Consider the following 13,107-nt stretch of genomic DNA (forward strand, 5'->3'; position numbering starts at 1 on the left):
GCCATTTGTGAACAAAAGTGCCACATGATGGTCAAACTGCTGTTTCCAGTGTTTTCAATCACATTGCTGTAGAGACAATAATCATGTGTGTGACGCTATATGGTTATCAAATGACAAGGAGCTCTTCAGCTCTGACATCAGGAATGTGTTCCTGAGAGAGACCAGACCACACCAAACACCTCTGCTGTAATAACTATGTCTGCCCACCAGCATTGACAAACCCTGAAAACATCTTCCATCCATTTCGCAGGCTCAGAATGATCAACTCTCCTCTTCATAGTCTAATAAGATTTCTGTTGTATGATTTCTCAGCCAGATGCAACATCACACGTCAGTGGGTGTAAAAGCCCACAACCAGTGCTGCACCAGTCTTTGTAATGACTGCAATGACACACAGGCACAAAACCTTTACCTTCTAATGCTGTCCAAAAATCACAGGCATGTTTAAACAACTGCCTTTACCATTTTTTATTTTTTCACAAATTATGGATATTGAAAATGCTATCTGAAAATTTGCATTGATATTAATGATCAATGGCATGGCCTCTATCCTTTCTGGAGTGATTGCGATTGACTACAGCTGCTGACTCCTCTGAGTCAAGTTAATTAGGGCCCACTTGATACACTCATTAGACTCAGCCACAAAGACTACAGTGGGAAAGTATGATGAGCTCAGAAACATCTGAAAAAGTAAATCATTTACTTAAACAAGACAGGAAAATCACCTGAAGCCATTTCAAAGCAGATACAGATCCCAAAATCATCCGTGCAAACAACTGTTTGTGAGTATGAAGTGAATGGTACAGTTATGTTACTGACACGATCAGGAAAAAAACACAAGCTATCACCTGCTGCTGAGAAAAAATTGGTCAGGATGGTCAAGAATCAACCAAGAATCACCAAAAAGTGGATCTAGAATGAATTAGCTGCTTAAACACAGGTGTCAGTGTCTTCAGTGTTTTACATCACTATGAGCTGAGAGGCTGCCATGAAAGAAGGAAGCCCTTCCTCTCAAAGCAGCACCTTAAGGCTTGACTGAAGTTTGCTACTGATCACACGACCAAAGAAAAGGACTTCTGGAGGAAAGTTCTGTGGTAAGATGAACCAATATTTTTGGCCACAATGACCAGAAATATGTTTAGAAGAGAGAAAGTGACACCTTTAGCCCCAAGAACACCAAACCTACATCAAGCATGGTGGTGGTGGTGTTATGCTCTGGGACTGTTTTGGTGCCAGTGGAATTGGCGCTTTCTTCTTCTTCCGTGAATGATAGACGCTTGGGCCATCACGGCTCTCCAACGCAAGAACGATCGCGAGCACAGCTAACAATGTCTGAGTGGGACTTTGTTCTTGTCAGTCTCTTAGTTCTGTCAAGATATGTTGTTTGTTGTCGACCTTTTTGCCTTCAATACGACCTTGCAACACAAAAGACTCTAGACCATTTTTTCTGCTGACACGGCCAAGGAAACAAAGCAGTCGTTTTGTTGATAATTGTTCTTGTTTAGTCCCAGCTCTCCTCAGAACTCCCTTGTTGGTTTCCTCTGTCCACATATGATATCCTGAGCATTCTCCTCAGGAACCACATTTCTGTTGCTTCTATGTTCTTTTCAAGATTGGATGTCGGTGTCTATGCTTCACATCCATATGTCAAGGTGGACTATATGTAATATTCAAGCAGTCATATCTTCAGTTTCATTGGTGTTTTATGCACAGTAAATGGAATAATGAAGGAGGATTATCTGCACATTCTTCAGGAGAACCTAAAATCATCAGCCAAAAGATTGGCTATTGGACACAACTGGGTGTTCCAAAAAGACAATGATTCTAAACACACATCTAAAGTTATAAAGAAATGGTTAAATCAGGCAAGAATTAAGGTTTTAGACCAGTCTCGCCAAAGTCCTGACTTAAACCCAACATGAACCTGTGGCCTGTGATGAAGAAACAAGTCTGTGTAGGAAGCCAACAAACTGCAGCAATTCTGTCAAGAGGCGTGTTAAAAGACACAACAAGAAAAGCACTCAGAGAGTGCAGCACCCCGCCAAGGCTGCTCAGTCTTTGTATCATTTCTGACAGATGAATTCTTTAACTAAAAAAATTACGTTGGGCTGAGCACAGGCATGTGTTATGCATGCTATGTATGGATACTGAATCACGTGACCTAAATATGTAGCGGGCAGCGGGAATTGATGGGACTTGGAAACACCCCCACAATTTAATCAATTGTTCTTTGTATCATTTCTGACGAATAAGTCCCAATAAGTCCTCAGTGGTGGATTTGTAGTAGGATCACAATCTTGTGATCGTCAGCAGGCAGCTGATGTAGTGTTCATTTGTTGTCATAGTTACAGTGACGCAGTGCTGCTATCTCACAATGATACAGAAATCCTTAACAAACCCGTGGATCCAGACTATAAGCTGCATCACAGCCAAAATCTAATCACTTGGTCCTTGTGTCATTTCTGACCTTCCCTGAAAATTTCATTCAAATCTGTTATTTCATTTTTGAGTGATGTTGCACACAGACAAACGTACGGTGATCATTACATAACTCCGCCACGTTCTTTGGAGGAGTAACAAGAGACAAGACACAAGACGAGACATTCACAGAATTCAGAAAAGACAGGCCAGCAGCAGTGCTGGATGTGAATATAAAGCGACACCAAAAACAGATATACAGTACATTGTCAAACTAATGATTTCTTCCATATAAATGAATTTATAGAGGACATGCCCCTAAGGATTACTCTGACCAGAAAGCACAGTCTGATAAAGTCTTTGTTTTTTTTTTCCAGTCAACACTTCAAAACCCTGAAATATACAGATTGCAGGACGCTTTAAAACTGATCATGAAAACTGTCCTCAGCTTTTCTTCTGTCTACTAATGCTAAGGCTAGAGAGTAGCATCATGTTTAATCTGAGAAATGAGAATAAAGACAATACAGCAAATGTACAAGCGAATAAACACAACACAGTGGGGATTACAGCAGCCTCTTCACCCAGCTGGAGGGCTTAAATGACCTCCATTATTTACAGTAAATATGCACTGAGCTGAGTTTTTATAGTCTCCAAAAAACAACAACAATAATAATAAAAATAAAAATGACTGAATTGGGACAAAAATGTTTCTACAACTGATTATCTGAAGACTGTTCCCTCAGTTCAATGACTGAATGTTTAATCAGTTTGATGTTAGAAAATTGCAAAATTATACAATGTATGTTCCTCATGGCCAAAGTAGCATCTTCAGACTGCTGGGGTTTTTTTTCGTAAGAAACGGGTTAAAAGCCAAAGATTTTAAGAAACAGTCTGTTACACCACAGAGGATCACCAGGGTATGAAATCCAGGCTGAATAGAGAACCACAAGTTCTTATAGCAACTTGACAGCCCTGCAGGCCTTGTGGTCTGTGATGATGTGTGGCTGAAGCTCCTTACCTGGCAGGCAGGTGGTCAGCGCCATCAGGGCCGCAAACACCACAGCCTGGTCCCGCAGCGAAGCCCGCATCCTGGGCAGAGCTGCAACGGCTGACGGGAGACACGAAGACCGAGCGGAGGAGCAGCAGGAGGAAGCAGGAGAAGAGCAGGGGGAGGAGGAGGTGACGGCGGGGGGGGGAGTCGGTATTGATCATCCCTCCATCCCCTGATGCTCAGGAGGGAGTGATCCGAAGAAACAAGCAAATACCGAGGACAGGACGAGTACAGCAGCTCGGAGACGGTCAGCGGTGTCCAGGCAGGCGCTGTTGTGTTGTTTAGAGCAGGCGTCCGGCTCTCCTCCGGGTCCTCAGCCCACAGCAGCTGTCCGCTGGAGGTGATGACTGCTCGGTTCTCTGCTGAGCTGCGGCGGAGGCACGCTAAGGATGTGACGTCAGCACGCCAACGTGCTGCCTTCAGGTGCTGCTGGACATCCAATATGCAAGCTTAAAGACAGCTCACTTGACTAAGGAGTAGAGATGGGATTTTTGGCTCTTTGAAAGGAGCCGGGTCTTGAGGAGAGGTTCATTTCAAAGAGCCGTTCAAAAGACTGGCTGGCTGTTATATTCATTTATTTTTTCATCAACCAGGGGTAAATGTCTGGATCCACTGATTCACTCAGGGAGCGCAGTACTCCACCAAAGCTGCTCATTCCCCCATATGGCATTGTCAGAAATGCAGCAAATTTCTATTAGTTATTGATGATCAAAAATCATGGCAACATAGAATGTGGGCTGTGCACAGGCGTGTGTTATGCATGTGTACATTATGTACAGATACCAAACCGTAGCGGGCGGTGAGAATTGATGGGACTCGGAAACACCCCCACAATTTAATCAGTTTTTCCTTGTATCATTTCCAACAGATAACTCAGCAGTGGTGGATTTGTATTAGGATCGCAATCACGTGATCGCCAGCAGGCAGATGATGTAGTGTTCGCTTGTTGGCATGGTTACAGTGACGCCTTGCCACTATCTCGCAATGATAATCAGGTGGTCCTTGTGTCATTTCTGGCTTCCCTGAAAATTTCATCCAAATCCATTAGTCCGTATTTGAGAAATGTTGCTAACTGACAAACAGACAGACAGACCAATGCCGATCATCACATAACTCCACTGCATTCCTTGGCAGGGTAACTACAATCCAGATAGTATCAACCCAGGGTCCCGATGGCCTGTGCAGTCCAGCTATGCAGGATTCTACAGCACCTCTTCAGCCTTAGCCTGAACTATGAAAGGTTCCAGTGCTGTTAAAGACATTCTGCATTTTTCTCTACCAAAGACACCTTCCCTACTTCATGAGTACAGGCTGGTTGTTTTAACATCTCACATCATGAAAGTCCAAGAGAAACTGAGGAGAGGTTTTGGCCCATTTCAGACATCAGGTGGGCACCTTCCTTGACCCACTTCAGGTTGCTACCACCCCGAGGCTGGTGTTAAGGATGCCATGATTTACCTGCTTCAGAAGCGCTACTCTTACCTGGACAGAGCTAGAAGCACAGTGAGGATCATGTTCTTTGATCTCTCCAGCACATTTAACACAACCCATCCTTTGCTGCAACAAGAGAAGCTCTGGGAAATACAGGGAGACACCTCAAAAACCTCCTGAATGATGGACTACCTGACAGACAGTCCTGAGTTTGTGTGACTGAGAGGGTTTGTGTCTAACCAGGTGGCCGGCAGCATGAGACCACCATAGGGGACAGTACGGTGTACACCCCAGACTCTGGACTCTGGTACTCTACAGTCCTGTCATCTGCAGAAATTCTCTGCAAACTATGCAGCTGTGTTGTCTATCAGTGGTGGAGAGGAGACTGATTACGGGGAATTGGTGGACCACTGTGGCACGGTGTTGGGATAACCGCCTCCTAATAAATGTGACCAAGACATATCTACAAATATCCATGGGTTCACCCTGACAGCAGACTAGACCGGAAGTGTAACACTGAGGCTGTCTATGGAAAGGGACAATAGGCATTTTCTTGAGGAATCTTATGTTTTTTAACGTGTGCAGCAGGATTTTGCAGATCTTTTACCAGTCTGTTGGTGGAAGTGCAGTTTTTTACAGCCATCTGTCGGGGCAGCAGCCAGTGGCAATAAGACTGTGAACAAACTGACAAAGAACGCTGGCTTTCTCCATGGACTGCTGCTGAGTCACTGAAGTTGGTTGTTGAGAGGAACGTGTTGCACAAACTGCTCAACATAATGTACAACACTTCACATGCCCTGCATAACTTAGAAATCTGAGGTTTCTTCAACTCCACTGTAGTGAGGAACACAACAGAAAGCCGATCCTGCCCATCACAACCATGCTGTACAGGGACTCCCTTCTGTGCAAAGAGAAGAGATTTATCTTCTCAGGGACTTGACACGTTCAGCTTTAATTTTCTGAGTGACTTTGTACAATTATCTTCAGGTTGCACATAATTATTTTTTTAGTTCAGTAGTTTTTATGCACATGTGTATATATTTTGAAAGTTGTGCGTTTATCACCTGCCTCATGACAGCTCAATGTAGTTTATGTGTGTTTTGTCATCTAAATTACTACTGCAACACTGCAGCTCCCCGTAAGGTATCAATAAAGCATGCAATAAATATACAATAAGTACTTGCCAGACAATATTACAGTTGTAAGTATAGGGATATAAAAGAGGGACTAGTGGTAAAACACATAATCAAATAGTGGTTTCAGCTCGACTTGTATTTATTGCTAAGTAGTTTGTATTACAACTAAGCATCATTTTTAGATTTATATATTTATATTTTATGAACTCTAAGCATTTTGTGAAAATACCTAAGATACAACTAAAGAAAGATGTATCCTTGACGTAACCCACTTATTCTTCAACAAAATGTGACGTTCTCATCATCTATAGTGGTTTCTGGTTACAGCTCAGTGAGTAATATTGTTGTCTGTATGAATGTTGGATATTCTCGAGAGCAGTCAGTTGATAATAGTTTAACTTGTCATTTACTTTGGGTCACTCCCTCAATTTATGCATTTGTTGAATTTCATTTGGCAAAAACAGATCAGACTACTGAATTCTACAGTGCTGTGGCAGGCATTTGTAGTCTTTGAGTGCCTTCTATTGGTATTTCAGCTTTCTTTACAGGAGGTTTCTCTTGTACATATGCTAAGCGACACATGCCCTGGGGACTATAACAGCTTTCTGCAGTCACACTTACAATTTCACCAGAAACAACCAGGTCCAGACTCTGCCTTGGGTTATAGCATTTGTTGGGCTAGCTTACACAAAGAAAGCCTGGCTTTGTCAAAATGCTTTTGTGGTACACCCTTTTGAGGCTTGTACTGTACTACAAAGCCAGTTCAACATACCTCGGGTATCTTTTCGTTATCTGGCTTCACTTTACCTAACAACTGCATTCAAGATAAGCAGCCTCACAGAACTGGCTATCAGCTTGGTGAGAAACCCAGGGCTTCTGACCCTGTCTATGGGCGTGTTCACATGGAGGAGGCAGAGTTGGCAACAGATGACCAATCACAGCCACGGGCAGGACATAAGAGTGGCATATTTTATAAATGAAAATCAAATTATAGTGTTACAGAAATACAAATGTTTTAAAAACATACTCCAGACTAAAAGTAATACAGCTGCAGCAGCTAAAGCAGGAGGGGAAACTGGCAAAAAACCTGCAGACTGTGTGAATGTTAATAGGCTTATATTCTGTATATTATCATTACCAAAGCCTTAGGGCATGAGTAGATCTGACTATGATTACAACCCTATCTTAGATGTATTCTTCTGATATATAGCCAGAACTAATCATGTAGTTTCAGCCTTATTCTTTTACCTGCAACACCATCAGTGTTAAATGGTTTTGAGAACAAGTAAAAAACAAATACAGAATAAAAGCACAAATAAACATAATTCAAGCCTGTAAGTAGGCCTATTGCAGATTTTATAAGGTTAACAAGCGCAAGCCTTTAGTGTTTTCTTCAGTTTCTGTTTTAGGGTCATATCACTCAACAAAGGCATGTGGAACAATGAATGTCTCTGAAAGCACAGTTTTCCTCCAATACCAACTGAAACCATAATGACAAATTGACTTTATGTAATCAATAATGATTTATTATCAATAATAGTCATTTACATCACACAAGAGTAAAATAAATCTAAAAGCATATCAATCACAAAATAGAAGGATGCCAAATAATAAATAAACAGGGGGTGAAGAGATCAGCCAAGGCACTGACGAAATGATATAAAATGATGCAAAATGACAGTGTGGCAGTTCATTGGTTCATACACACATTTATATATAATATACACATGCTTTCTTTGTTATGGAATAAAGTCATATAAAATAAAGTAATCCTCAATAACACAAAAGAAATGGTCAAGTCTTGAGATGTCTGTGTGTTCATTAAGACAATTAATCAAATGCAAGTTTGACAAGGAAAAAAAATAATTTTTCTGCATTCTGGAAAATATTTTCTAATTGTTAATTAGGTCCAGTAAGAAGCCGGAGTTTTGGTTCTCACACTTGGTTTGAGATGAATCAAGTGTGACAACCTTACTAAGTTTCAAACAACACTAACTGCTTTTTATACCAAATACAGTCAGAAAAGAATCTATTCACTGCAGGTCACCTACTAGCTAATCAAGACAATTTTGGGAGCTAAATCAACGCATATTTCACCAAAGGCACCCCAACTAGGGTGTTCTTACAACATGTCACAGGTTATAACACACCCTTATAAACTCAAGGTCCTCCACTGTGCTCATATTTCCACCAGGTGAAGAGAAACTAGACGTGGGGATTGTGTTGATCAAAGCTGACGTTCTGCTGAGTGATTTACTGCTGTGGAAAACTCATGTGGTCAAAATGCTATAAAATGTCTTTTAATGTTAAAAAAACAAAAACAAAAGAAGGCAGGGTTCCGGTTAGGTCAGAAAAATGGAAATGATGTCATCTCTGGTCTCAGAGTCACAGGTTTTGTGGCTACATTTGCCTCCTTTTCCCCCTCAGGTGCACCTATGTGGGTTGTAGGTCGGTTGGGCTAGAGACCTCCTCCTCATTCTCCACTTCACTGGTGGGAAACTGGTTATGACTGTCATCATGTGGACATGGAGGAGAGTCAGATGTCACCTTTGGAGGGCTGACAGAAGCAGTCTCTGTAGTTCCAGGTGGGATTTCCTTGGCAGGAGGCGGCAATGCTTCCCCTGACTCCTGGTTAAAGGAAGGCTGCTCCTCCTCCACCAGCTGGCTGTCTGTTCCCTCATCCTCTTCTTTTACAGCTAAACCACCTTCTGCAGCCGATTCATTCTTCAGCAGGATGCCTTCTTTCTGGTGCTCCTCTGGTTTACCATCCTCTTCCTTTAAGACAGCACCACTGGTCAGATCTGGAGTGTTTTCTGACACTGTGGAAACTGCAGGTTCATTCTGCTCTGAGGAAGCCATTTCATCCACATTCTCCTCATCCTCATCCTCTTCATCTTTATCCTCCTCAGGCATGTCCTCAACACTGGATCCCTCCAAGCATGACTCGCTAGGAAGAGCCACTGAGTCCTCCACCTGGATCATGGACACCACTTGCTTTGTCCTCCTTTTCTGAGACTCCCCACATTTGGCATCGCTGTCATCCTCAACGTCCTCTCCTGCTCCGTTATTCTCCTCCTGGGCTCTCGCATACTTTGCGGCCCAGTTGACAGAAGGGTTTTCTCCCAGTAAGTGCAGGTTGGGGTCACTGTTGCTGAGGCAAATGCTGTCCCGATACAGGTTGTGTTTCCTCTGGACTGCAGCCTCTTTCACAGCTACAGGGGGAGAGAAAAGGTTGAAATATGTGACCATGTGATGAGTGTACTGTATATGATTCATTCAAGTTTCACAGTGCGAGATTATGACTGATTCTTGATTATGTTGTGTACAGGGGTCCTGCAGTTACCTAAAAAAATCCTAGAAAGAAATTTCATTATGAGAATTCCTGGAAAAAACATGAATGTTTGGGTGAAACATGGTTAAACACCTTCACTTCCATTGTTTTGCATAGTTCAATCTGATTGAACTTTAACATGCAAAACCATAACTCTCTCTACTGTCCAGCCATTTGTGGAGGAGGGGATATGACTGATCTCTTTGTTTATATACCTGTTTTATACTTGCACAGTGAAATAACACCAGGAGCAGATAAGAAGGGGTGCTGTTTGGCTGCAGTGAGTATGAGGACAGTGTCAGAAGTTAATGACTGTAAAACATTCAATTAAATGCCGTATAATTTCACAACTGCTTTTGTGAGCTTTCTGGTCTACTAGTTGATGCAGGTCCGGTTTACAACATGTTCCCCACAAGATGTTAACAGGACCTAAACCTGCTTAGAGTAGTTTTTCCTCTAAATTCATGAAATACCTGCAGCTCAACCAGCAGCAGGATCCATACAAGTGCCTCCAAAGCAAGCTGAGAGAGGTGCTCACATTTGCAGAAGTGGAAAAACAGCAGGTAACTTCATTAAAATGCTTAGAATAAATTATTCCTGACACAGTGGAACGAACTAGTCCAGACTAGAATCTGCTACTTCTCTTCATATACACTATCATTCAAAGGTTTGGGGCCACTTAGAAATGTCCTCATTATTGAAAGAAAAGCATTTTTTTTCCAGTGAAGAAAACATTAAATTAATCAGAAACACAGTCTAAACCAGGGGTGTCAAACTCAGTTTAGTTCAGGGGCCACATTCAGCCCAATGTGATCTCAAGTGGGCCAGACCAGTAAAATTACAACATAATAACCAATACATAACCACAACTCCAAATTTTCCCTTTGTTCTAGTGCAAATAAGTATGTTCTGAAAATGTTCACATTTAAGGAATTATATTTCTACAAAACATTATGAACAACCTGAAATTTCTTGAAAAAAAATAAATTCAATTTCAAAAATATTATGCCTCAGTTTATCTTTTACACATTACAAGTTCCAGATCACAGAGTGTCTGCAAAGGCACAAAACATTTAGTAATCTGGAAGTGAATAATATAATACTTTACTTTATGATCAGTCAGACAAAAAAAAGACAAAAAAACAACAAAAACATTACAAAACAAGACACAAAACAACAAAGACGAGAAACAAAATGACAAAAAAATGAGACAAATGACACAGGACAAAACAAAAAAGAGACAGAAAATTAGACAAAAGCATTGCAAAGCGACAAAAAAAAACGGACAAATGAAGAAAATGAGACAAAATATTACACAAATGACACAAACAAGACAAAAAATGACAAAAGCGAGAAACAAAATGCCAAAAAAAATAAAAAATAGACAAACAACTCAGGCGAGACACAAAAAAAAAAAAAAAAACAGAAAACGACAAAAACGATGCACAAAACAGCGGATAAAGCGAAACACCAAATGACAAAAATAAGACAGAAAACACGAGGGCTGGCCCGAATAGCAATTTCTGGGCTCCGGATATTCGGCCCCGATTAATGACGAACATCTGAATATTCGGATTGGATCGTAATGTTCGACGTGGGGACGAAGGGACCAGTCGAATACCGATCACGTGACATCGTCCGACGGGGGTGGAGGTGAAGGAATCCGAATATTTGGATCTCAAAATAAATATTTGGATACCACTGAGACGACCGAATATTCGGATATTCAGCCCTAGAAAACACAAGCGAGTCAAAAAGGAAACACAAAACAATAAAAACATTAAACAAACAACAAAAGTCAGACAAAAAACAACAAAAACAAGACAAAAATGACACACAAAATGACAAAAGAACAATGAGCAATATAGTATCGCACTTTATGATCAAAAAAACTTGTCAGGGTCTAGAAATTATTCATAATTAATAATAATAATTAATATTAAATTAAAATAATTAAAAATTTGCAGGCAATGTCTTCTCTGTAAATTTTACACTTCACAAAGTCGTCCCGCAGGCCAGATTGGACCCTCTGGTGGGCCACATGTTTGACACTCCTGGTCTAGACATTGCTAATGTGGTAAATGACTATTCTAGCTGGAAACACTTGATTTCTAATGGAGTATCCAACTACATAGGGTTACAGAGGCCCATTTCCAGCAGTGCATATGAGTACAAAAACAGACAGAAAACACTGTAGAAGACTGACCCAACATGATGTCCTTCATGACAGAGTGCAGTACCACCTCCTCAAAGATGTTCTCCACCAGGATGAAGCGAGAAAAGTCCTCAAAGATAAGCTCTTGGAAGCGCGGCAGCTCCTGGTGTTCACAACGACAGTCAAATCATCTCCACATCTTAACTGAACACTGTTCTCACTTAACATCTTTTAGAAATGTTCTGTGTTCCTAACAGAGAAACTCACAGAGGCACAGGGAGGGTTGAGCTGCTTCAGCATGTAAGGGATGAAGATCTGTAGGAGAGCCTCACGGAAGAAACGCTTCCTCACTGTGCTGCTGTCATAGTCAAATTTCTGAACCAAAAACAGAAGCAGCAAGAAAAAAAACAGTATTGGAATGTTTTACACAAACTGACTAATTTACTGTAGTTTAATAACATTTTGAGGTATTCAATTGTACTTGAGTATTTATGATTTATATTGCTTTGTACTTCTGTAACTGTGTGGCCTTTCTATGGTGGAGCTACAGCACACATATTACCAAGCCAGAGTACAGTAGATGCAGCAATACCAAGAGATAATGCAACAACTACACACCCAAAGCCTAAATATTCCTTCAGTTTTTAGGATCTGTGTGGTAGTTACTGCTACTTCACACATTTCTATGGCAAAATAATCTTCAGTACAATCAAGTAGAGGTCACTGACAAGTTACAGTTAAATGGGTCTTTCCAGAATTGGAAGACATTTAGGCTTCAATTTTTTTGAAAAATAGACCTGCTGTTGTAAAATTTTCTGCTACATATTGATCAATAATAAACTATAAAAAACTTGATTGGTGCAGCTTTACACATCAATGGTACCATTTTTATACCATGTTTTCTGTGTTGTTTGTTAACCCTACTCTAATCATAGTAACAGGGTTGTTAATCCATGCTAATGTTAGCTTTTTCTCAGCAGTAGAAGCTAGATATTTAGCTAGCTGTTACTGCTGACCAAGAGGACAAACTGACTGATGGAAAACAGTCAAAAGAATTAGTCAGATCCTGATAATATGAGGAAGAATGAGACATTCAATCAAGGCTGACAATGTTATGAAAATATGAAAAATATACAATAAAATATATATATCTATGCTCTCCCATTCTTTGCAAAAACTGTTTGATGATGTAAATGACAAAAGCAAGACATAAAACTACAAAAACAAGACACAAAAGACAAAAATGTTATCAACAGGGTTGGGTGCATGTTGTGGGACACACATTCCACGTATAAAAAAAAAAAATACCAAAAAAAAGGGGGGGGGGGGGGTTTAAATGTCATTTTAATTGTTTTATTTGACTTTCAGTTTGGTCATCAGAGGGCTGGGACAAAAGAAAAATGGCATTTTAGGGGGAGCTCCAGACTTATTTGGTATTTTAAAAATATTTTCAAACATTCTTTTCTCCCAGTTTTTTAGATTTGGTCTCAGGACAAGTACATTTACAGAACAACTGCATGCTTGAGTATTTTGTACATGGATTATTTGAAATTTGATGTGTGGTTCTGGAATGACCCAAATGTTG

At 40.7% G+C, this 13,107-nt stretch overlaps 2 protein-coding genes across 2 annotated transcripts in view; both read right to left on the bottom strand.

The window, feature by feature from the left end:
* npdc1b (neural proliferation, differentiation and control, 1b) overlaps positions 1–3,850 on the bottom strand; it is a 35,277-nt gene extending 31,427 nt beyond the window's left edge. The window contains exon 1 of the mRNA XM_023280961.3: positions 3,437–3,850. Within this exon, the coding sequence (XP_023136729.2) occupies positions 3,437–3,506 (70 nt within the window). The 5' untranslated portion in view covers positions 3,507–3,850. The remainder of the gene's footprint in view (positions 1–3,436) is intronic.
* Positions 3,851–7,535: 3,685 nt separating this feature from the next.
* The window catches only part of niban2b (niban apoptosis regulator 2b), a 36,388-nt gene continuing 30,816 nt past the window's right edge, over positions 7,536–13,107 (bottom strand). Inside the window, exons 12-14 of the mRNA XM_023280963.3 lie at positions 11,790–11,897; positions 11,574–11,685; positions 7,536–9,248 (exon numbers count right to left, since the gene is read on the bottom strand). Coding sequence (XP_023136731.2) covers positions 8,470–9,248; positions 11,574–11,685; positions 11,790–11,897 — 999 coding nt within the window. The 3' untranslated portion in view covers positions 7,536–8,469. The remainder of the gene's footprint in view (positions 9,249–11,573; positions 11,686–11,789; positions 11,898–13,107) is intronic.

The sequence above is a fragment of the Amphiprion ocellaris genome, chromosome 6 (genome assembly GCF_022539595.1).
Source record: "Amphiprion ocellaris isolate individual 3 ecotype Okinawa chromosome 6, ASM2253959v1, whole genome shotgun sequence".
Lineage (NCBI taxonomy): Eukaryota > Metazoa > Chordata > Actinopteri > Pomacentridae > Amphiprion > Amphiprion ocellaris.